Source organism: Pseudogymnoascus destructans, assembly GCF_001641265.1.
Source record: "Pseudogymnoascus destructans isolate 20631-21 unplaced genomic scaffold scaffold_26, whole genome shotgun sequence".
NCBI classification, from domain to species: Eukaryota; Fungi; Ascomycota; class Leotiomycetes; order Thelebolales; family Thelebolaceae; genus Pseudogymnoascus; species Pseudogymnoascus destructans.
In genome coordinates this window covers 422,128-444,912 of record NW_020167545.1, presented here as the reverse complement: position 1 = coordinate 444,912, position 22,785 = coordinate 422,128, and the positions used below count along the sequence as shown (strand labels likewise).

Here is a 22,785-nt window from a genome sequence, read left to right as displayed (position 1 = left end):
GTAGGACAGTCCGTTCTAGCAGAGTTTCTAATAAGAGACAATACGAGTACACAGTACACATACGTACGCACGGGGAAGCGCAGAGACGTTGTCCCCCCCCCCCTTTTTTTTTGATTGCCTATGCATTGCTGGGAGGCTGTTTTTGCGAAGGGAATGGACTGGGTCCGCGACAGAGAGTTTGTTGGAGGGGGGACTCTGTCTTTACAATTTACTACGTAAAAATACCATGTTATTTGCTTCCTGCTCCCGACTCGCTTACACCGACGATTACCACAATCAGAAGGGTAGTGAACCCTTTTGATTCGAACCCTTTGGCGTGATGCAAAACTTCTCCTTGCACTACTCAGCAGCGAGAGGTTCGTTTGGAGCTTAAGTGCTTGTATGGGCACGCATTCGTTAAGCATCCAATTGGCAGAGTTGCTGGTGGAGAATATCTATCAAGTTCTTCGGATTTGTCCATGACCTATCGGAACAATAGTTAATCCGGGAAGACCAGAAGCCTCTCCCAGAGCTGCTCTATTGTTGTCACAAAACAAAACACAACACCACATCACTGCCCTATATACAATTCCCTTGCATACACAGTTTTTGCAACGTCCTACTATATTTTGAACGTTCATCCTTCCTCAACACGACCTGCGTTGATGGACGCGCCTGCGATTGCGCCTGTGCCCCAGTCCCCGCCACAATGCCTCGCATTCAATCCATCGACATTACGAAGCTCCCTCGAACCGACGGAGAAGGCAGAGTACGCCGGCCACGCAGACAACCATATCACCTTCCTCCATCCAGGATATAGCGATAGTTCCAAGCAGAGCGTGCTATTGCGCCTTCAAGCATTTGATCGAGAAGGCGGCGGTTTGCATTTCGGGACAGCCTTCACAGCATGTCAGATAGTGGCAGGAAACTGTCAGAATGGGTTTTTTACACGCCAGCGCGGTGGTCCAAAGATTGAGATACAATTTGATGAACTTTTAAGACACAAGATGTATTACTTTTACAATCCCGATATCGAGGATCCGATGTACCCTGTATGCAAGTCCTTTAGAGACTGGAGCTTCCCGCACGATAATCTTCCGCCCCAGTGGTCTGCTATGGACGCAGAAGGTACATCTATCGATAATGCACCACCCTCTGCGTCCGGCTTGGCCGCATTTGTCGGAGCTCGAGATAAAAGTTGTCGAGTATCGGTAAAGAGAGGCACCGACTATTTCGAAAGCGCCCACCTGGTTCCTCGCTCGGAGTCAGGTTGGTTTGCGGCAAATGGGATGGGAGAATATAATCTGAGCCAAACGCTACTAGGGGATTGGATGCTCGACGATGTCCGCAACGCAATCGCCCTGCGGAGTGATATCCATATCGCGTTTGACGACCGGAAGTTTGTTATTGTTCCAAAACAGTCGAAATGGGTTGTTCAATTCATGGGTCACACAAACAGTCTCGGGGACGATTTTCACAACACACATATTTATCTCAAAGGCATCTCCCCCGAATTCTTATACGCCCGCTTTGCATGGACAATCTTCCCTTTCCTATCATCATTTCTCAACGCACACATCACGAGGGCATTGCTGGTTCGTCTTCCCGACGGCCAAGAAATGGCGAAACAGGTTACCTTCGAGGAGATAAAAGCGCAATCTCTGTCGAGGAGTCGAAGCGTCAGTCCCAGAAAGCGCCAGATGACCATTTCCGATGGAGGACAGCACACAACGAAGCGATTTTGCCTTGATGATAGATTTGGGGGCACTAGTCGACAAGGCACCCCAGCTCACACCCTGTTGACATATACAGATACTTCTCTGCCGAGTGTGAGCTCACCCAAAAACCTCGAACAGTCGGATCTGGATACGCAGACGTGGATTCGAAGCCGCCGTCCAAGTGACCCCTCATTATACTGTTGCGACTATAACAAGGCCGAGAAAGAGTCTAGAGAGGGGATACCGGGAAAGCCGGAGTTTGGGGGTGCATATGTGTGTGACCAGTGTAGGGGTGTAGAATACCGCGAGGATAGGGATAAGGATGTGGAAGATGTTTTCTTGGATCCGGAATGATTTTTGTTCGTTTGATATCCGCATAAGCAACAAGCAGGCAACATGGCAAATTAGAGTGCGTCCGCCTGTCAGTTGCCTATGCCCGGAGTTAGATTTTAAAAATGGGTACACTGGCGCACGATTCGCTGATGGCTGGACTAAGCCAGGAGTGGACTGGAAAGGAATTTGGGGATGACAGCGAGGCTGAGGCTGACGGTGAGGGTGGGCGAGCTGAGCGGTTTGCGTAGGGCGGAATATCACGGCGGCATTTGCTAAACGAGGTGGAAGTAGTAAGGACGGGCAAGGCTAACAGATAAAGGTGTCAAAGAGCCTTGTGGTCAGCAATGACTAGCAGCTTTACCCCGTCCGAGAGTGACAAGGGAGGCTAAGTGTGCTTCAGGGACGGATACCAGAGCAGGGAGAGGTCAGCGATGACGATGGGCGAAGTTGGGGGCGCTTATTGCGCCGGCTGTTAGTTGGATGGATCTTTTGTTGCAACCCGAATATTTGGGTTGGATTCTCAAGAGTGTGAGGATTATCTTGGGCGCCTTATCTGTCCCCTCTTTTTCAGACTATATGAACCCTCTTCCGAGCCATCGTCTCCTATATTTTGTTCTTTGATGACTGAATGAAACCTGTCTGTGCAAGATACCGGATGCAGCTTTTTGGGGCCAAATGCGTCTCGAGATAGTCTTGGGTCTGAGGAAGCTGTGCTACTGGGAGGGTCTTGTGGATATGCTGAACAGTCCAAATTAGATGATGTTCGTCCATCTGAGCCATAGCATCCCAGATCCAATCATCCCAGATCAATCATCCCATGGCACTGACTTGCAATCGCTAGCTCCTCTCCTACAAGCTCCCAAAACTTAGAAATGTGCCGTCTATTACGTCCACGAAGAGAGTATACTCCCTGCGGGGAAATACTAGCACACAACCAACAATGGAGAGTTAATCCCAAGAAGCGCGAATCGTCCTAGCTATTAAGGCTCTTTCTAAAATCTAACAAACCTAGCCGTCGCTCTGCTGCAAAATTCTATAGAGTACCTTACTCAGCCATGGCAATCAGATCTAGCTCATCCTCCATGTCCTCTACTCCGTTGTCCTCAAGATCAAAATTAGCCCGATCCTTCGCAGAGAACTTCTCCTTGCAAATAGACGCTGATATTTGTCTCCAGTCGACGTATGAAACTGTGGCACCTTGGCCCGAGCACACGCTTTCCTTAGACATCTAGAGAGCGTCCCGTCTGGCCACACAGAACCCTGCAACTTCGCCCATACATACGGAGAGATCAAGGCCTTCGGCGTCTGCTGACGGAGAAACATCTGGCGTAGAGGTATCGCATATGCAATGTAATCTAACAGCAGATCCCCAATCGCCTTTGGCAAGGACCTGATGTTGTCCTTGTAAACCCCTGACTGCTGCTGGCCTTTGTGGTATTGAGTATAGATCATCACTAGCTTCTCCCACAGGAACAAATGGCGTTGTCGTGCTGTATTGCGCCATGTAACAGACAGCAGTTCCGGCTCTCGGATCGGTGGGCCAGGTGGGATGTGCTTGAGAACTAACAGTCGTTTGAGGAATTCTTGAGCAGTCGCCTCATAAATAGCCATGGCTTTGACGGACAACACCATGCTCCCATCATCAGCCTCTATTAAGAACATCGCTCGGAGCTCCGCACTTGCCTGGATACACTGGATTAAAGCACGATCAGCCTTCTCAACAAACTCGGCATTGCCTGGGTGGGACAGCCATGACCCCCCAAAGTCTTCCATATCGAGATCATCCTTTAACCTCCACGACTGCATCGGGATCAGATTCTTTGCCTTGAACATCAGCTCTTCATATAAAATGGAGTGTGCTTGCTGGTATTCCGACACAATCAGTTGCGACACGTGGGACATCTGCAGTTCCAACCCTCGATACTCCACAGTCTGTCCGTCCAAGGGCCACCGTGCCTGGTGCTTTGCAATGGCCGCTTTCCCAACCTAGAACAGATAGAGCCGCCACTGTAGGATATGCCCGAAAGGCGTCTCGGCCAGTTGTTGGAAGTACTCCTTACATATCGTTGAAAGGAACAAGCCTACGAAGGTAGTGTCAATATTCAAAAACAGATAGCAAAAGGAATTCCTTACTGTAGCATTGACTGGAGGTGGTGCAACTTCTGAAGCAAAGAAACATTCTACACCCACAGCCAAGTCCGATATTTTTGGAGTTATCTTTTCGCGGTTCACTGACGTTTTCAAACTTGACAATTTGAACTCCGCGCGAGAGAGGCCGTCAAAGTGTTCACTCAATGGGAAATTCATCATCATCTTCATGAAGGCGCCCTGCGAGCGTGGATCCTCAACTGCCCGGTCCTTTGAGTTCTCCCAATCCACTAGGAGTGTGCCATGACCACAAAAATGAGCATACAGTCCCGGCAGTAATACTGCCCAAGCTGCGCAGTTTTGTCGAAGTCGAGGTACCCATCCACAAAGAAGAAAACCTCAAAGAAGTTGTCCTTCGTAAATCTCTTCCGGAATACCTCAATAAGGGCTTTCAGTGATGTGCATCCGTTGAGTAATTCGTCAGCTGCTGCGTCTGCGGCGAGGGCAGTTCGAACATGGCCCTAAAACGTTAGCTATGTCTTTTTGCATTTATAGAACAGAGTAACTTACTGTAATCCGCCGGATTAACTTGCTTTTCCAGTCTTTTGTCTTGTTCATGATCATACCCCGCGCGATTCCAAATGCCTTCGAGTATGGCGGCGTGTCTGGGAGAAGTTCTGCGAGGATTCGATCTTTCGCCCCTGGTACATCATGGCGCATAAAGCTGAGCACCATCATGCGCGTTTCTATGTCAAGCCGTTCCGTGATCTCATCCCAGAAGGCCTCCGGGTCCTTTCCGTGCAGCCTCTTGTGATCTCCTTCAAGCTCATCTAGCACATCTGCATAACGGCGGGAAAAATTGGCACTGCGCATTGGCCCTTCATCTTCCTGGGAATTGTCATACTGGGTCAGGGTGCGCTTGCGTTTTCGTCTAGTATCAAGTGAGGCTTTCCGGGCAGCAGCCCGAGAATTCACTGCGTGGAGGTCAGGAGGGGAGTTGTTGCTCTGGTTGCTGCCACTCTGGCTGCGGCGGCCTTCATCGCGGCGTTGCTGGTCACGGAGCTGCAGCTGAAAACACTTAGTAAAAAATTAATAAGATGGTAAGAAACTCACATCCAAGGTTTCATCATCTATGAATATGGAGCTCTGGTCGTCAGAGTCAGAAAACGGAGACATGGTAGAAACAACGGAAATTTCAGGAGAATGGTCTAAAAAACATAATACTCTGGCACAGTAAAAGAATGAAATATAGAGATAGTAGACGAAAAGAAACCCATTTTACCTCATAATTTTGATGCCTGTTTGGATTGTAGAGTTCAAAGTGAGCATGGCAAAAGTGAAGCAAGAATATGGTCATGAGCCAAACGGGGCCAAAAAGGTAAGTCAAGCTTAGATGATGATGCTGAAGATATACTAACTGTTTGGAATAGAGTTCACAGGTCCATATACCCTAAGGGTAACTCCACAACGAAAAAGGAAGCACTCGAAGCGCATACGGCACACCTGGATATTGAAAATATTTCGTGTCATCATTGAGTGCTCTGTGAATCATTGGCTCAAGATTTCAAAGGGCCTCTTCGAAAACCTTCTCAGCAGTTTCTTCTGCCTCCTTCCTAGAGTAGCTCTGTGAATCATCACAGATATCACCAAGGTTCAGATGTTGACGACAGCGACGTCTCCTTAACTCTGCGCATAGAGTTGAACGGAGGCATAAAGTTGAAGCCCGCCATACCCTTGAGCAAAGCATCATCTTCAGCCTTTGTGTGCAGACCTTCTGACAATCTCTGTGTTGGAAACGAAGCCTAGAAATCTTCTCCAAGGTAAGACCCCCAGCCATGAAACTTGACCGACTATGACATGCAGAAAGCTGACATAAAGCCCTCTTTAGGTCTCTACAGCTCGGCAGAAGATAATACGCTCGACCTGCCTGTATTTGGAATCTTGACATATCTCTGTGTTCAGCCTTAAGAACTGCAGCCATCTCTGAAGGTAAGTGCAGCCTTAGAAATATCTCCTAGCCTTGGACACTATGAAGCTGACATACACGCCTCTACAGAGCTTCAACTTTGACAGAAGAACATACCCCTCCTTGGAATACGCAGTATTGGGAGGGCTCTCCTAGGATTATCCCAGGATCTACTAGGTGCGGTAGCCAATTTGAAGCTATCATGGTACAAGGTGTGTCCTTGCCATGCGACAATCCCACATTGCCAGCTTCGATAAATCAATTTAATTGAGCCTCAATTTATTGATTTATTTTGTGAACATCTGCCTTCCCTAGCTAGACCAAAATCTGGTGCATAGCTTAGGTTGTGTGGCCATTTAAAATCCACGAATAGTGACAAGTGTTACGATTACAGCTCACAGCTTGTTACAGTTGTTATGGTTGTTACAGTTATTATGGTTATTACGGTTGTTATGGGGATTACGGGTGTAGCCTTAGCCACCAAGGTTACAACCGCTAAGCAGACAACTGTATGTTATGAGGAATAGCCTCACCTTCCTTCCTTCTTCTTCTTCTTCTCTCTTTAGATTCAATCTAGATTACTTTTCCTGGACTGGCATCATGATCTCTATGACCATCGTAACAACAAGTGGACCTTGGGCGGGTGCTCAAATCCACAAGTTTGAGCTTTACGACCTCGCTGGCCATAGCCCAATCATCGGAAGGTACCTTGGGTCAAAATTCCTCGCCACTCATCTCAGCGAATGCAGCGTGGGAATCTCATGCGGCAGCTTTATCGGACCCCTATTCCCCAGGCTGCTCTCCAGCAGCAAGATAGCAGAAATGTTACTTTTAATCACATGCGCCAAATTCTTAGTACAGATGATACAAGTAATGAATTCTACAGTGATAGAGATATGGGTGGGTGGGAAGATCATTCTGACTCTAATGACTATGGCAACAGGGTTTCTAGAGAAGCCCCCTTATCCCCTACGAATATCCAGCAGGTTGCAGAACAGATCGCCCAGGGTTTATTAAACCTTGATAAGTGAATGGAACCAGCTGATGACAAATTTGACAATCCCAATTCAAACAGTGTCAAGCTCCCAGTGGAAGACTCCGTTCCGGACGAAGACTTCCTCCCAATTGGGGAGGCCTCTCCCGACGATGATCCTAGGTTGGAAATGCCACCTCCAGCCCGCCCTGAGACGGAAACGCTGCCCCGCAACTTCACTGAACTTTCCGAAGAGTTTATCCAGCCTCAAGATGACAGATCAGAACCGGTTAGACACAAGCGGGCACCAAACCCCATTACTGACTTTGAGATGTATATGGCAATGTGGTGTGAGAAGTACTCCATCCCAGGTGATGCTTACGCTGGACTTCTTGAGGGATACAAACTCGTTGAATCAATGGAGAATCTCATGAATCTTCCAAAGGACGTGAGAACTGTAATGGTGTGTGCACCAGATGTGAGAATCTAGCCACCCAAGGAAGGGATGATTTTACTAAGACAACACACTGTCTTAGGAAACAGAGCCAAAGGATCGTAGCTTAGACTATTTGTCATACTGACATTCGTTGCACTCAGTTTGCTATCAAACTCAAGAGCAAACTTAGAAATCTCCTCCTCAAACCTACAAGTCACCATACATATCTTGGCTTATCACACCAACAACAGAAGCAATACTACTCAACGATTGCTGCAAACTCTTCTACTACATCTGTTTATGCTACATACATCACAGCATATCATTTGGACACTCATTGAACAAGTTATTAAGAAAATCTCCTCCTTAAGGGGGTGGGCCAATACTACCACATGGCATATCTCTACCAACTAGAGGCCTAGGAACATGAACGATGGCTCTAGAAGCTTCTACAACCCTCTATGATTCATTACACGTCATCGCTCCTTAGTTACCCACAAGATTGGTTAAGTTATGACATAATTTGTCTATAGGTACTCTGACCTTGGACCTCCTTTTCACTTCCTATAGGCTAGGAACCCAAGAGATGGTTCTATGGGATTCTCTTACGTTCACTACATGATTAGCAAGCTAGTTGTGGGTCGCACTTGATTTCTAATACATTTACCAAGCCTGGTTAGTCATGGAAAGTCATGGAAAATGAGAGAACTACACTCCTTTGGCATAAATAGGATTGCCCTTTCCTTAAGAAAGGGCAAGCAGGCAATACAGTAAATCGACTATCACATACTTCCACGTCTTTTACAAGCTTCCAAGCATTCATCTTGTTACTCCTTGTTTCTGAAAAGTCAGTGAGGTGTTAACCTCACTTACCCCTGAGTTCCCAGACTCAACATTTGTTGCAACTTGTCTGAACCACTTCACTACATCACACACCTGATTGCTGCGTTATAAAATAGTCTAAGCTACAACCCTTTGGCTCTGTTTCCTAAGACAGTGTGTTGTCTTAGTAAAATCATCCCTTCCTTGGGTGGCTAGATTCTCACATCTGGTGCACCCACCATTACACTATTCCACAATGCAGCAATCAGGTGTATGATGTAGTCGAGTGGTTTAGACAAGTTGTAACAAATGTTGAGTCTGAGAACTCAGGGATAAGTCAGAGGTTAGCACCTCACTGACTTTTCAGAAACAAGGAGTAACAAGATCAATGCTTGAAAGCTTGGAAAAGACGTGGAAGTATGTGATAGTCGATTTACTGTACTGTCTGCTTGCCCTTTCTTAAGGAAAGGGCAATCCTATTTATGCTAAAGGAGTGTAGTTCTCTCATTTTCCAAGACTTTCCATGACTAACCAGGCTTGGTAACTGTAGTCGACATAAGAGAATCCCATAGAACCATCTCCTAGGTTCCTAGCCTATAGGAAGTGAAAGGAGGTCCAAGGTCAGAGTACCCCTATAGACAAATTATGTCATAACTTAACCAATCTTGTGGTAACTAAGTAGCGATGACGTGTAATGAATCATAGACGGTTGTAGAAGCTTTTGGAGCTATCGTTCATGTTCCTAGGCCTCTAGTTGATAGAGATATGTCATGTGTAGTATTAGCCCAGTAACTAAGGAGTGATGCCAAGAACCAATATACTACTGGCAACACTGGTGCTGATACGGGATTACTACTGGGATTGCGGATAAATGGATATTAGCGTGGAAGATGAGACCATAGTTGAGGCCCCTCTCTCACAAGTCTGCCAACACAGCGCCAAACCATCTTATAAAGAAAATGAGGATCATGAAGATGATGAGGATGAGGATGAGAATGACGAGGATGAGAACGACCAGTGTTGCCAGTAGTATATCGGTTCTTGGCAGTATATTGCAATATATATTGCAATATGAGTCTTGGCAATATAAACAATATGCTTGGCAATATGATATGGCCTTCCTTCATTCCTTGGCAATATGATATGCCCCACATTATATTGCCAATATAAACAATATAAACAATATCGCTTATTATAATACACGTGATGATAATGATGTTAAATATAGCTATGAAGCTAGTAGATAAGTGCCGTTGAAAACTCTGCACGTGTAGTACTATTACTATTATATAGTAGTACTATGGCTTCAACAAATGCAGATTCTAGTAATTTATCTTCTCTTAATACTAGCAGCTTCCAAGACAATGCCGATGTGTTCCAGTTACAGTCCTCACAACTAGATCTTGATAGTACTATAGTACCTTCAATTTCATCAACAACCCAACGAGTACGAACCTCATGGGTTTGGCAACACAATAAGAGCCCTTCATTAATAGAGGATGCTAACAAGTGCATTTGGCAATGCTTATATTGTACTAAACAATACAAAGGGTCGGGTGGTACAGCTGCTCCAGCAAAGCACTTGACAGATTTACACCAAGCGACAGATACTTCAAAGGAGTTACGAGTTAAGAACATGCAGATGAGTATTTCAAGCGCCTTCTCAAGTGGAATAAGTAACCCATATAAACGGCGACGAGATACCGACTTTGATGCTCCAACGTTTGAGCAGCTACTTGTCCGACTTATTGCTAGATGCTCATTATCATTCACAATTGTCCAACGCCCTGAATTCTGAGACTTAATACATTTCTTAAATGTTAATAGTGAAGAGTCTTTACCTCGAAGCCATAGTACTATACGAGAATGGGTAGTTCGAAGATACAAGCAAGAGAGGGTCAAGATTCAGCAAGCTTTGCAGTCATCTCAGTCGAAGATCCATCTTACCGTTGACTTATGGACATCACCAAACACAAAGGCATTAATGGGTCTAATTGCACACTACATTGGGGAGAATGAAGGGCTTCGACAGTCGGTACTATCGCTACGAGAGCTAGAAGGACAGCATACAGGTGACAATCAAGCCCAATTAATATATACTGTACTTGAAGAGTATGGTATATTATCAAAAGTTGGGTATTTCATGATGGACAATGCATCAAATAATGATACTATGATGATAAGCCTTTCAAATCGTTAGTCCTATTACAAAAAATGATAGTACTATAAAATTCTAACTTCTACTATATAGTACTATCACTCCAAGGTGTTAAATATGATGCTCACTTCGTTGCAATGGCCATATCATCAACCTAGCAGCACAAGCATTCTTATTTCCATACGGGGATGCTCTTTCTGTGGATAACAACTCTCAAGAAGCATCACAAGTACAAGTTAAAACATGGAGGAATGCAGGCCCCCTAGGGAAGCTACATAATATTGAAGTGTATATTCAACGTTCTCCCCAACGCCAGGCAACGTTTGAGAAGTATAGTAAAAGGCTTGCTCGGGATAACAAGACTCGATGGAACTCATGGTACTTGATGCTTCATAATGCTCTTGATGACAATATGAAGAAAGCTATCAATGGATACTGTCACAAGGAGTACTACGACCTAAGCCAAGACGAATTGACAGAGAGTGATTGGATAATACTATCACACATCCATGACTGCCTCCAGTTCTTTCATGAAGCGACGTTAGCTACAGAAGGCTGAGAAGCTACACTAGAACAGGTATTATTATCTATGGAATTCCTTCTCGAGCAATTAGAGAAAGGCAAACAACAATTTCAAGACGATATAATACTTAGCCCATGTTTCAACTCAGCTTGGAAGGTTATAGACAAGTATTATGCACTAACTGAGCGGTATGTAATAGTACTATCAATAGTCTATAACGTGCATGTATAACGAAAGTGCCAAACAAGCGAAAGTGCCAAAATATCGCGACTACCCCATAAGAATTGCGATAAATCCACCACAACAATATAAATTAATTAAAACTACTCGGAGTCCTCTTCCTCAGACCTGTCTATTACAATCTGACAAGTGCGCGCATTGTGTCCAGTCTCACCACACTTGCCACAGCGACGTGCATGGGTTTCTTCCCTTGGCTTCCGACCACTACTTGCCCTTATTTCTTGCTCTACTTGCTGCACAACGTCCCTCTCGTCCTGTAGCTCCTGTGCTACCTGTTGACTAAGTGATCCTCCTTGCTGTAGTCGTGTTTTTTTAGCTCTCCGGCGCTTGCTTAGCACTTCATTTGCCTGTCGCAGGTTTTGGTTCTCTGCTTTTAACAATGCTAATTGATGCATATTTGCGATGCACCCTTTGTAAACTGGTCAACAGCTGCATAGATTGAGGTTGGAGAGCTATTTTGATGATGCGCAATTCGGTTTTTAATGAAAGTAGACTGTGATACAGCTTCAGTTGGGTTATTTGGTGTCTGAGAAACCCATGGTTGAGCGGTGTTTGGGTGAGAGGTTGGAGGTGTTGGTGTCTTAAACCTAAGGTCAAGTGTAGATATTACACTCTCAGGGCTAAATGGAAGAAGCCCAGCACCTCGGAACCCTCCCTGAATATTGCTTTCTGTCATTGCAATGTTAAATGCAGCGTGGAAGGTAGGAAAGAAGTCATCCTTAGTAATGTGAATAATATGAGCCCGCATCATATCTTCAATTTGCTGACCGTAAGCTCTCTTTAATGGGCCAAAACAGCCAACATCAAGTGGTTGGAGTATATGGGAAGAGTGAGCAGGCATACAAAGTGTAATAATGTTGTGTTCTTTGCAGTACTCCTCAAACTTGTCTGAGTGGTGGCTCTCATGACCATCAAGGACTAACAAGTGATAACCACCAACACTCTGGGGCTTTGTGTGCTTCTCAAAATGCTGAATCCAATCCATACCTCTCTCGTTTGTAGTCCAGCCATTTGCAGTAACAGCGATTACCCAATCTGCTGGAAATCCGCTATTCTCATACCAAGATGCAAGGTGGTTTTTACCTGCCACAATGACAAATGGCGGCACTGCCCAACCTTGAGAACTAACGCCTTGGATTACTGTAACCCATTCCCGATTGCCAGGCTGCACCTTTTTTGCCTTTGCCCGCCCATCTGAGCTCGCTACTACCGTTGCGCTTGAGATGACGCCCATCATAAACCCAGTCTCATCAAAGTTGTAGATATCTGCATTGTTGATGCCATACTTTAGAATTGTGTTCCATACAAGCTCAAACCAGCCACGAATGACTTCTGGATCTTCGCACTTAGCCCTCTGGTAGTCGTATTTTCGCTGGAAGCGTGTCCGGAGCTCTACATGGCGCTTAACAAAGTTTGAAGCCCAATGCGACCCGACGCGTGGCGCGTCGCGTGTTGCAAGTAGTCGATTTGCCATATCTTCAACAATAGACAACTGAGGAGGGAACCCTTTAGCAGCTAAGTCAAGTATATACTGAACAAGAACTGATTCCTCTAGGTTACTTAATTTCTGTAAGTTGGCTTGGATATCGCGTCGTGAAGGTACGCCTTGTAAATGGTGACTTAGCTTGCGGTGGTCTACGGAATAGATCCTAGCTGCAACTTGAAGGCGCAAATTTGGGTCGCTTTGCATAGCTTGGATAGCTAGCACTAATTTGCTTTCATCATTTTTATGGCGCATGTTTTGTTGTGGAGGAATTTAACATTTAGTTGGGGGGGTTGGTCACCGCATGATTTTGGCACTTTCGCTTGTTTGGCACTTTCGTTATACATGCACGTTAGTACTAACACTTTATAGGTTTTCTGCGTATATTGCTGCTGGAATACTCATTCCAAGTCAAAAATGGAAGTATTGCGAAGAGAATTGGCCTATTAACTGGGTAACACCAGCAAAGATAGCTGTTCAATCACTATGGGATGAGCATTACAAGCCAACAATTGAACCATCAATTATAGCTGCAATTCAACCTCAAAATAAGAAGAGCGCATTTGAGGAGTGGGCTACACAAAAACGCCGTCAACCAGCTATTCAAGATGAGTATTTGAAATACTGCCAAGCTCCAGTTACCCCTGAATGTGATGCTCAGGGTTGGTGGATGGAAGGCGCTCAGCGGATAGCATATCCAAACCTCCAAAAGATGGCTCTTGATATCTTATCAATACCTGCAATGAGTGCTGAGCCTAAACATTTATTATCAGGGGCAAAGATCACAATTACAGATCGAAGGAACTGACTAGGGGTTGATACTATTGAGTACTTAGAGTGTTTAAAGTCATGGCTAAATCTTTCGACTAATTCTTGGATTGATGATGATGAGTAGTACTATTACTATTTCATTCTATATTAATGCTATTAGTTTCTAAATTATTATATATAGTATACTACAGCATAATACCTTACTGTCTACAGTATTATGGCGCAGACAGGCATCACAGTCAATTTGCCAGGTCAAGTGATGCTAACTACACGAACTGCACGAACTGCACCAATGTTACGGCTACGGTAACGTGACGTCATGGTTACAGGACCAGGGCCTAGTAACGTGACGTGTGAGTCACAGGGGGCAAGCGGGGTAGGCTGCCATGTGACGGGGCTAATGGATAGTTGCAGAAACTAGTGGATATTGGATAGTTGAGCTATCCACGAACTATCCTGAATATCTAGCTATCCGCCAACTATCCAGATTACCCATGAGGCACGACGCCACTATATAAGTAGATAGTATTTCCTTAGATAGGAGCTTCGTGCACAACTCAATATAGTATTCTTTACAATACTGTAACGTGTTACTTGGAAAAGCCTTTGTGTCTAATCCCCTGCCTCCTCTGTCAAGTCAACCTTACGCAAGAAACCTCTGTGTCTTCTATCATTTAGAAGTCAGCGTTACAACCAACTACACAAGCGTCACTCTAGGTTTGTGACATTTAATAGTACTATAGTACTATAAACTTCTTCTACGTAACAACCTCTGATCCTCCCTACCTCCTCTACACTCTGACAAGCATGAGGAGCCGACCTCTGAGGAATGATGAATAAATCATCATCCCCATTAGGAAGGATGGGTTTGAGGAGGTCAGGATCCCCAACACGGGACTCTCTCTCATAACTCTGAAGGGCCTCAGCCAAGGCATCTAATGAGCCAGCATCAGTGCCAAGAATATCACGCCTAATCCGAAGGATTAGGGCAATCTCCCGAGCAAAGAGGCGGCGACGCCCAGCCCAAAGCCACTCATCCTCAGCCTCACGATAAGTGAGACCCAAAACTGCCTGTCTCTCACCACTAGCTCCAACTATCTCTACCTCCTTCTCCCCCCAATCCCCCTCATCCCCCTCATCTTCCTAATTTCCCCCATCTTTCGCTTCTAAACTCGCTGGGCCCCACGCTGGTAAGGCACCACCAACAGGGCGGGGCGCAGAAACGATGAGGTGGGGCGCAGAGACAACAAGGCGGGGCGCAGCAGGAGGAGGACGACCAGCAGCGACACCAGAACCAGCAGCGCCAAGGAAAGAGCACGACCCTGTACCCGTAAAGTGGGCACAGTTGGTGCAGCGGCCATCAGGGTGGGCAGTAGTGTTTATAGCGCAGCAAGCAAACTCATGCTTTACTGTGCCTTTCATGCAGCGGGAGCAAGCAGCAAGGGCGACAACAGCGCGAGAATGAGCCATTTTAGCTAAAGCTTGACTCTTTCTAGAGCATAGGTCTACTACGAAGGATACAAAAAAGATGAAGGAGGAACCCCGTTGAGTCTGTTTCCTTGAGTACCCGAAACGGGCCCGACTCAGTTACTCCAACCCTAGCCCTGATCCTTCCACCGCAACAGGTCAGCATCGACCCTGAACCCTACACCCTTACCATCCCCCACTATAGTGTAACTCGCTATGTGCTCCTCTACTGGTTCAAAACCACACCGAATCGGATTTCATGCTTGTAGTGACCGTAACAGTTCTGAGACAGGTTCTTCGAGTATCTAGGTACGGAGGCATCCTTACAGTTGTGAGGGAAGAGCGGCGGTGGAGAGAGACAGAGTCGGGGGGAGGGAGTGGCCCTTTTATAGAAGTCGAAAGCGGCGGCAGGCCCGTGCATGCGCGTTGCCTGCATACCTCGCGACTGAGATTATAGTAGTTCTACGGAGGTATAGTTCGTAAGTTTTGTAGGTGGGGCATACTATTAAGATTGTGTGAGCATGGGTACGCGTTCAATTGTTTGTATCCTTTTAACGCCTTAATCCAATTGAGCGAGTATGGCACTATATGAAGAACTATCTTCAGGATAATTGTAAGGATGCCTCCGTACCTAGATACTCGAAGAACCTGTCTCAGAACTGTTACGGTCACTACAAGCATGGAATCCGACTTGGTGGGGTTTCGAACCAGTAGAGGAGCATATAGCGAGTTACACTATAGTGGGGGACGGTAAGTGTATAGGGTTCAGGGCTGATGCAGACCTGTTGCGGTGGAAGGTTCAGGGCTAGGGTTGGGATAACCGAGTCGGGCCCGTTTCGGGTACTTAAGGAAACAGACTCAACGGGGTTCCCCCTTCATCTTTTTTGTATCCTTCGTAGTAGACCTATAGGATAGCATCCGTTTAGCCTCCGACTCGCACTCTCATATGCTATTACTGTGAGCTGGGTGCCCTGTGTCCTTACAATAATTATCCTGAAGTTATGTCTTATGACCGGCTCCGGGTAGCTGTGAAGGCAGCATGGGAGTCTATTTCACCTATAGTGCTTAATGAGCTTATGGACAGTATGCCTACACGTATGCAAGCAGTAATTGACGCAAATGGACTGTTTACACAGTACTAGATTTTCTACTCTATTTCCTAGCTATCTACTGTACTTTTTAAAATATAATTCAATTTGACGCGATGTACACGTATGGTACTTCAACCGAATTGCCAAGTGTTGCGAGTGGGGGGCCCCACCTACAAAACTTCCAGACTATACCTCCGTAAGTATAAAACAATGTTATTAACTTAGGGCAAAAACTCCATATAACGTACATGTATAGCGAAAGCGCCAAACAAGCGAAAGCGCCAAAATGATGCGGTGACCAAACCCCCCAACTAAATGTTAAATTCCTCAACAACAAAACATGCCCCATAAAAACGATGAAAGCCAATTAGTGCTAGCTATCCAGGCTATGCAAAGCGACCCAAAGTTACGCCTTCGAGTTGCTGCTAGGATCTATTCTGTGGACCACCGCAAGCTAGGTCGTCATCTAGAAGGTGTACCTTCACGACGCGATATCCAAGCCAACTCACGGAAATTAACTAACCTAGAGGAGTCCGTCCTTGTTCAGTATATACTCGACCTAGCTGCCAAAGGGTTTCCTCCTCGGCTGTCTGTTGTTGAAGATATGGCAAGTCGACTACTTGCAACACGCGACGCGTCACGCGTTGGGTCGCGTTGGGCTTCAAACTTTGTTAAGCGGCGTGTAGAGCTCCAGACACGCTTTCAGCGCAAATACGACTACCAGAGGGCTAAGTGCGAAGATCCAGAAGTTATTAATGGCTGGTTTGAGCTTGTGCGTAACACAATTGTGAAATATGGTATCGATGAAGCAGATATCTACAACTTTGATGAGACTGGGTTTATGATGGGCGTTATCTCAACTGCTATGGTTGTAACAAGCTCAGACGGGCGGGCAAAAGCAAAGAAGGTACAGCCTGGTAATCGGGAATGGGTTACAGTAATCCAAGGCGTTAGTTCTCAAGGTTGGGCAGTACCACCATTTATCATTGTTGCAGGCAAAAACCACCTTACATCTTGGTATGAGAATAGTGGATTTTCAAGCGATTGGGTGATTTCTGTTACTGAAAATGGCTGGACTACAAACGAGAGAGGCATGGATTGGATTCAGCACTTTGAGAAGCATACAAAGGCCCGGAGTGTTGGTGGTTATCGCTTGTTAGTCCTTGATGGTCATGAGAGCCACCACTCAGATGAGTTTGAGGAGTACTGCAAGGAACACAACATTATTACGCTTTGTATGCCTGCTCACTCTTCTCATCTACTCCAGCCACTTGATGTTGGCTGTTTCGGCCCGTTAAAGCAGGCCTATGGTCGGCAAATTGAAGATATGATGCAGGCTCATATTTCTCATATTACAAAGGATGACTTCTTTCCTGCCTTCCACGCTGCATTTAACACTACAATGACGGAAAGTAACATTTGAGGCGGGTTCCGAGGGGCAGGGCTTCTTCCATTTGACCCTGAGAGAGTGATATCTACACTTGATCTTAAGTTAAGGACACCAACGCCTCCAAGCTCCCGCCCAGGTACTGCTCAACCTTGGGTTTCTCAGACACCAAACAACCCAATTGAAGCTATGTCACAGTCTACATTTATTAAAACTCGGATTTCACGCCATCAAAATAGCTCTCCAACCTCAATCTATGCAGCTGTTGACCAGTTTACAAAGGGTGCATCGCAAATAATGCATCAATTAGCACTGCTAAAGGGAGAGAACCAAAACCTACGACAGGCAAATGAAGTACTAAGCAAGCGCCGGAGAGCTAGGAAAACACGACTACAGCAAGGAGGATCACTTAGTCAACAAGGGGCGCAAGAGCTACAGGATGAGAGGGATGTTGTGCAGCAGGTAGAGCAGGAAATAAGGGCAAGCCGTGGTCGGAAGCCAAGGGAAGAAACCCGTGCCCGTCGCTGTGGCAAGTGTGGTGAGACTGGGCACAATGCGCGCACGTGTCAGATTGTAATAGACACCTCTGAGGAAGAGGACTCCGAGTAGTTTCAATTGATTTCTAATGTTGTGGTAGATTTATCGCAATGTTTGTCGTGAGGGTAGATAATTTTGGCGCTTTCGCTTGTTTGGCGCTTTCGCTATACATGTACGTTACCCAGTAAAACAATAAATAAATTCTATATACCCAGTTCCATCCCACGTGACCCGCCCAAGCCCAATCTAGAAACTTCCCCCGTTTCTCATATGAGGAGGAGGCAAACTTCCACTGCCCCCTCCCCACGCAAGAGTGTGTGCCCCAAACGACGATGAGCTTCCATTGCTTGTCGTCGGTGCTGGCTCGGACACGCCAGGCACAGCCCTCCTCGGGACAAGCGGCAGTTGCCCCGTCTTTGTCCCTCCTCTGGAGCCAACAGGAGAACTTCTCCTTGACGGCCCAGTCGTCCAGGGCACGGGACCAAGCGTGCAAGTCGAGGAACTCGCTACCGTCGACAGGGGCAGCGAGTTCTGCTAGCGAGGCCATCGTAGGAGGCAGGGGCGGGGGAGGCGGGGGAGTTTGTGCCTCGCGCGAGGGCTTTCCGAGGGGGGTTTCGAGGGGGTCGGAGGAGGGAGGGAGCCTGGGAGGTGTCAGCGGGGTTCTGTGGTGGAGGGGAGGAAGGGAAGGGGGAGGAGGTTTGGGGGTCTCAATTGACCCCTGACTTACCATGCAATTGAGCTGGTATATTGCCAGCTCAATTGCTTCAAAAAGGCCATATGAGAGAATGTACTCTCAAATGAGAGTACGCCTCTCATTGGATTGTTAACCTTTCCAAAGGAGGGTTATCGGCCGACTGGGTAGATGGAGTTTTCTTACCAGTTTACTGGGTATATCGAGTTTTTGCCCTTTATACTAATAAAGCTCTTTAATTTTAAAATCACGTGGTTTACACGTGACCTAGTACTCCTGAGTATTTGTGCTAACCCTGATGTGGTGTGATGGGAGTGCAGGATGGTGGGGGGTTAGGGGGGGGATATCGATTGAGGTACTTTTGTTTGTCTTGCCCTGGTATTAGGAGAGTGAGGCTTACAAGGCGTGAGGCGTGAGGCGGGTTTGCTGTATTCTTCGGGATGGATGAAAAGTGTTAGAGACAGGTAAGTCATTTCAAATGTATCCAGAGATAATAACACAGAATCAATTGAGCCCAAGAAAGACCTTCATAAAATAACTAATAGCTTCATTGGCTATATAATAGAATAAAAAAGGCTGTAGCATTGACAGCTTAGTGGTATCAAATAGAAAAGAAAAAGAATGGCAAGACTCCACCAGCTATCGTAAAACACATTCCCACACCCTACCCCAGGTGTCGAAAATAGAACAACAGAGCAAGCCGAACTTGCCAACAAAAGATTGGTTCCAAGGGCAGCGCCGACCCGTCCGCCACAAAGAACAGAGACCCAAGACACGCCCGAAACCACCAAGTCGTCCCGAATTCCAAATTCCGACCCGCCCATCCCTACCGAAACCCTACAGCCAGCCGGCCTTCCGAACCCCTATAACAGTAACCCCTCTCTAACCAACGCCCTAATCATCCTCCCCCTCCTCATCCTCCCCATCCCCAATCTTCACCACCACATCCCCCTTCCTCCAAACCATACACCACAGTCTCACCCCTGGCCCCCCAACCATCTCATACCCCCTCGGCCCAACCTTCCCCCTCCCCATAACCACCTCCTCCACATCCACAAAACCCATTCTTAAAAACAGCCGCCTACGCTCCTCCGTCGTAGCCTCCAACCACACACTCCTCCCCTCCTGCCCCGCCCTCTTCGTCACCTCAGCCAGTAACTCCGCCCCTAACCCCCTCCCGCGGCAATCCGCCCGCGTCCCAATGAAGAAGACATAATACGGCACCTCCCCCTTCGCCAGCCCGTGCTTCCTCGCTTTATTCACGGCGCCTTCGAATTCGCCCAGCATCCGCGTGACACACAATAATCCGACTTTTCGCAATACACCCACTAATCCCGATTGTAGCAGCGTGAAGGGGTTCTCGAGCTTCCTTCCTGGAGGGAGGACGGTCATGCAGCTTTCCCAGCTGGAGTGCTCGAGGACGTATGCCCCGTTCAGCGTCGCTTGTGTGAGGAGCGCGGTGAAGTATGCGGGGAGGTAAGCGCGCCGAGCCACGGGGTCGAGCGAGTTGAGGAGGTATGTGAGGAGTGGATCTTCTGCGAAGGCGGGGGCGAGGACTGCGACGGCGGGGGGGACGCGTTCTGCTGTGCGTGTCAGTTGTGGTGCTTGTGTTTGACGTGGGGGGGTATATCTGGTTGGTATTATGAGATTATGAACGGTTGGTCGCCGCCGCGCCGGAATGGACAATACCAAACCAACCCAATTGCAGTATAGGCGGCAGCTGTGGTAACAAATAGAAGGGACAGGACGGGAGAGACGGGATAGCTCAGCTCAGATAGACAGACGTACCTTTCCCCCCAAAAGATATCCCTTCCGGCGCTGGATACTCGTACTCAATCCAATCCCTCCTCGCCGCCGACCTCCCCCCACTCCCCTTACTACCCTTACCCCCCCTCTTACTCCCCTTCGACAAGCTCACGCTCGCGCTCGTGCTCGCGGTCGCGCTCGTGCTCGTACTCGACCTCGGCCTCGTCGAGATACTCGTCGGTGTCAACGGCTCCGGCATCGTCATCGCCACGGCGCTCGTCGTCGGGTACAGGCTATATTGATGGGGCATATTAACCACGTTGAGGCGAGCGTCGTGTCGTCGTTGCGGGAGATGCGACGCAAGGATCTGGAACACACGCGCGCGGGCGGGGAAAACGGTATCGGTCTGGGGGGAGAGCGAGGGGACTCGTTGTTATTTCAATCAATCACCAACACGACTCCGCCACGGCTGGGAGGATCGACGGGTGTTCATCAGGTGACTTTTTGCGGGGTTACATATGTGCATGATACATAATGCGCATGTACTCCGTACTAGTTATGGATTCAACTCGTTGGCAGTTGATGGCCTAGAGACAGCCCAAAGTTAGGGGAAAAAGAAGGGAAAAAGAAGGGAAAAAGAGGGGAAAAAGAGGGGAAAATCGCATAATGGGGCCGGGGGTCTCGGGGGGGGGGGCCGGGCTCGAGGGGGGTCCGGTGGAGTCCAGATGTGGGGAGGGTTTCATCCTCGGCTATGGGGGTGATTTCTTTTTTGGGCTGGAAGGGGGGTTTCTGTTACTTGGGGATGTGGTGGGAGTTGGAGGGGCATGGGTAAGTCGATATGTAGTTTTTTTCTAGGGGTTTTTCTTTGTGGCGGGAGGGAGTCGTGTGCTTATGATTGATGATGCCGAGGTTTTGAAGATCTAGTGGTGGCTCCGAAGTATGCTGTTGGGTTTTTTTCTTGAGCCTGTGCATGCCGCCACCACCGGGCAGTAGCACACCAGTACTGTAGTCGGCGGGTATTATTAGTATTTGCGGGGTGCGAGCCGTGTTTTAGTTATTGCGGGATAGGAAAGGCGTCGATATCGAGGATGGGGGATTGTGGATACAGTATTATGTCTCTCGAGTTAATACGGAGGTCAAGTTCAAAAGTCGTGTCCGAGCTAGTAGTGCCAAGCCTTGCATAAAATGGTAATCTTATGAACCCCTCATTTTGTGACTCGTAAACGTGGAACGTTAAAATCATGGCGCCAAATACAAGTCTCTCAACTCGGGCTCTTATCGTGACCTTAAAATCCCCTATCGGAGGGAAGACAACAGCTGAAGTAGCTGAGAAGACAGGAGTATCTGCTCGACAGATAAACCGGATTTACACTCGGGCAATTGAGCGTGGTTTCGACCCAAACCACATGCCATTCTCTCTCCAAGATGAATGGCTAGAAGACGCCCCTCGCTCTGGACGCCCTCGACAACAGACAGAGGAAACAGTCAATCAGGCTGTTTCGAAAGTATGCAGAGATAGATATGGCCGTGAGAAAACTTGCGCTGATATTGCAGGGGAACTTAGTATCAACGGTTTCGATATTTCTTCAACTACCATATGGCGAATCTTGAAAACAGCAGGATATCGGAAAACGAAACCGACGAGGAAGCCTGGATTGACGAAGAGAATGAGAGAACAACGGCTAAAGTGGTGCCTTGACCACGAAGATTGGACACTTGAGGATTGGAAAAATGTCATATGGTTAGATGAAACTTCTGTTGTTTTAAACCATAGACGGGGAGGATATCGGATTTGGCGGAAAGTTGAAGAGGCATTTTTACGATCTTGCATTCGAGAACGGTGGAAGGGATACTCTGAGTTCATGTTTTGGGCATGTTTCTCATATGACAAGAAGGGGCCATGCCACTGTTGGATACCAGAAACCAAACGAGAAAGAGAAGAAGCAGAATTAAAAGTTCAAGAGATGAATAAGGAATTAGAGCCAATTATGCGTGAGCAATGGGAAATTACAAATGGGATTCAACGGATGGGACTATAGAATTTACCAGGACCAAAACCACAGCAATCAAAAAAACGGAAAATTAACTCGAGGGAAAGGAGGCGGGATAGACTGGTATCGCTACCAACAGAAGATTCTCCTTCCAAAGTTATTCCCATTCGCAGAAGAGTGCAGAAAAGACCGGCCACAGACTGTCGTGCAAGAAGACAATGCACCGTCACATAGTCAATATATCCAGGAGCGGCTATTCTCAATTCACGACATTAATCGACTATTCTGGTGTGCTAACTCTCCTGACTTAAACATGATTGAACCATGTTGGCCGTGGATGAAGAGAAGAACAACACGAAAAGGGGCACCAAAAAGCCGGCCGCAA

General features: G+C 47.1%; 5 protein-coding genes across 5 annotated transcripts; 2 read left to right on the top strand and 3 right to left on the bottom strand.

The window, feature by feature from the left end:
* Positions 1-644: 644 nt before the first annotated feature.
* Positions 645-2,051, top strand: VC83_08492 (uncharacterized protein; the record flags this gene model as incomplete). The annotated part of the gene is made up of 1 exon (XM_024472041.1): positions 645-2,051. The coding sequence occupies one exon, from the start codon at positions 645-647 to the stop codon at positions 2,049-2,051; it is 1,407 nt and encodes a 468-aa protein (XP_024320487.1).
* A 1,024-nt stretch (positions 2,052-3,075) lies between these two features.
* On the bottom strand, positions 3,076-5,294 carry VC83_08491 (uncharacterized protein; the record flags this gene model as incomplete). Its single annotated transcript, XM_024472040.1, has 6 exons — positions 3,076-3,258; positions 3,309-4,016; positions 4,164-4,378; positions 4,444-4,639; positions 4,689-5,186; positions 5,232-5,294. The coding sequence occupies 6 exons, from the start codon at positions 5,292-5,294 to the stop codon at positions 3,076-3,078; spliced, it is 1,863 nt and encodes a 620-aa protein (XP_024320489.1).
* A 1,390-nt stretch (positions 5,295-6,684) lies between these two features.
* VC83_08490 (uncharacterized protein) lies at positions 6,685-7,547 on the top strand (the record flags this gene model as incomplete). The annotated part of the gene is made up of 2 exons (XM_024472039.1): positions 6,685-6,788; positions 7,160-7,547. 2 exons carry the CDS (start codon positions 6,685-6,687, stop codon positions 7,545-7,547), a joined length of 492 nt encoding a protein of 163 aa, XP_024320488.1.
* Positions 7,548-17,627: 10,080 nt separating this feature from the next.
* Positions 17,628-18,749, bottom strand: VC83_08489 (uncharacterized protein; the record flags this gene model as incomplete). Its single annotated transcript, XM_024472038.1, has 3 exons — positions 17,628-17,634; positions 18,260-18,613; positions 18,700-18,749. 3 exons carry the CDS (start codon positions 18,747-18,749, stop codon positions 17,628-17,630), a joined length of 411 nt encoding a protein of 136 aa, XP_024320427.1.
* A 446-nt stretch (positions 18,750-19,195) lies between these two features.
* Positions 19,196-21,082, bottom strand: VC83_08488 (uncharacterized protein). The gene is made up of 2 exons (XM_024472037.1): positions 20,452-21,082; positions 19,196-20,243 (listed from the first exon to the last, which is right to left on the bottom strand). The coding sequence occupies exons 1-2, from the start codon at positions 20,717-20,719 to the stop codon at positions 19,558-19,560; spliced, it is 954 nt and encodes a 317-aa protein (XP_024320428.1). The 5' UTR covers positions 20,720-21,082; the 3' UTR covers positions 19,196-19,557.
* Between the last annotated feature and the right edge of the window lie 1,703 nt (positions 21,083-22,785).

Coding starts and splice junctions, on each gene's coding strand:
- VC83_08488 (XM_024472037.1), bottom strand. CDS start 20,719: ATGCCCCATCAATATAGCCTGTACCCGACGACGAGCGCCGTGGCGATG. Junction 20,244..20,451: donor GATATCTTTTGGGGGGAAAG/GTACGTCTGTCT, acceptor CACGCACAGCAG/AACGCGTCCCCCCCGCCGTC.